Source organism: Trichoplusia ni, chromosome 4, assembly GCF_003590095.1.
Source record: "Trichoplusia ni isolate ovarian cell line Hi5 chromosome 4, tn1, whole genome shotgun sequence".
NCBI classification, from domain to species: domain Eukaryota; kingdom Metazoa; phylum Arthropoda; class Insecta; order Lepidoptera; family Noctuidae; genus Trichoplusia; species Trichoplusia ni.
Window position 1 is genome coordinate 199,133 of NC_039481.1, and position 1,477 is coordinate 200,609.

At 69.0% G+C, this 1,477-nt stretch overlaps 1 protein-coding gene across 1 annotated transcript; it reads right to left on the reverse strand.

Annotated features, from left to right (window-relative positions):
* Positions 1 to 322: 322 nt before the first annotated feature.
* LOC113492993 lies at positions 323 to 1,068 on the reverse strand. Its single transcript, XM_026870756.1, has one exon. It carries the CDS (start codon positions 944 to 946, stop codon positions 323 to 325), a length of 624 nt encoding a protein of 207 aa, XP_026726557.1. The 5' UTR covers positions 947 to 1,068.
* Positions 1,069 to 1,477: the final 409 nt, after the last annotated feature.

Here is a 1,477-nt window from a genome sequence, read left to right on the forward strand (position 1 = left end):
AGCGGGCGAGCGCTCGCCGACCGGCCGCGCGATCGGGCCTCGATAGAAACGATAATACGAAACGTTCAGGTCCTCGGCGAAACAACACATAATCGTCCGGTACAACAACACATAAATCAACGTTTAAACAATATCAACGTACATAGGTACTATTTGGTATTAGGTTCGTTCGCGAACGAGACGACTTAGGGCGCGCGCCGCCCGAACACAGACGCTTAGCGAGCGCGCCGGACACAGCCCGGGACCTAGCCGGCGCGACCACTGACACTTATCACACTAACTAATTACAACGAAACATCACAGAGACCGGGGCCCGCTCCGGCTACATGTAGATCGGCAGCTGCTGCAGGGCGCGCTTGTCGAAGCGGTCGTAGTGCGCGGCGGCGGGCGGCAGCGCGCGCGCTATATCACAGTCCAGGGCCTCCGGCGGCAGGTAGGGATGCGGCTTGAGCCGCGCGCGAGCCGCCAGCTTGCCGCCCGCGCCGTCCGCCGCGTACGACTCGAAGCGGTAGCACGCCAGCTGGTGGGCCGCCGGCTCGTCCGCAGGCGCGCGGGCCCGCGCCGCCGCGGCCGGCTGCGGCTGCGGCATGGGCGCGGGCGGCGCCGGGGCCGCGCGGCAGCAGCGCCGGGCCTGGCGAGGCGCGCGCGCTCTGCTGCTCGGCGTCACGGCGGCGGCCGCGGCCGCGTCTCCTCGAGGCAGGTTGTTCACAAACGGCACCCGCCGCAGGCTTTCGAGCCTCCGGAAGTGCGAGGGGTGAATCATGAGCAGTGGCTCAATCTTGACGCCCTGCGGCGGCTTGGCACAGTCGGGAAGCTCGTATTCGATACTGCAGTCTACGTGTAAAGGCACCGAGTAGTCCTTGGGGGCGAGCGAGGCAGGCCGTGCCTCCCGGCGGAAGCGTTCGGCAGCGGCGAAGTCGGCCTCGCCGCGGGCGTAGCCCGTCATGACGGCGAACGCGGCCTCACGGCATGTGCGCCGCGGGGCGCGCGCCGATCAGCTGATTGTAGAGGCCGAACTCAGCGCGCACACGTGCGCGCGATGTGGCGACGGCCGCGAGACTAGCGAGAGGCCCCGCGCGCCTGCGCGGAGCGCGCCCCCTGCGCCCCGCGCCCCGTGCCCCCGCGCCCCGTGCCCCCGCGCCGCCGGGGACCGTTCATCCCGGCCCGCCCCCCGCCGCCAGGACTGCGCCCTGCGCCGGCCGCACTCCGGCGGCTCGTCGCGGGCGCTCGGCGGCCGCTTGCTGGATGTGGATGGTGGCAAGGGGAGCGGCGCGGCGGTGCGGCGGGACGTGGCGGCGACCCGCCGACGGCCGACGAAATTCATCGACGGATCGATAAAAATGGCGATAGCTCTTTAAAAGCGATGTGAGCCGAGCGTTGCGCAGAGATGCACTACGCACGCTGGCTTACAAGCGGGCAGCGAGGGGTCCGGGGGAGGGCAGGATGTGATTGTCAAACAGCTGACTACAAAGAAGTT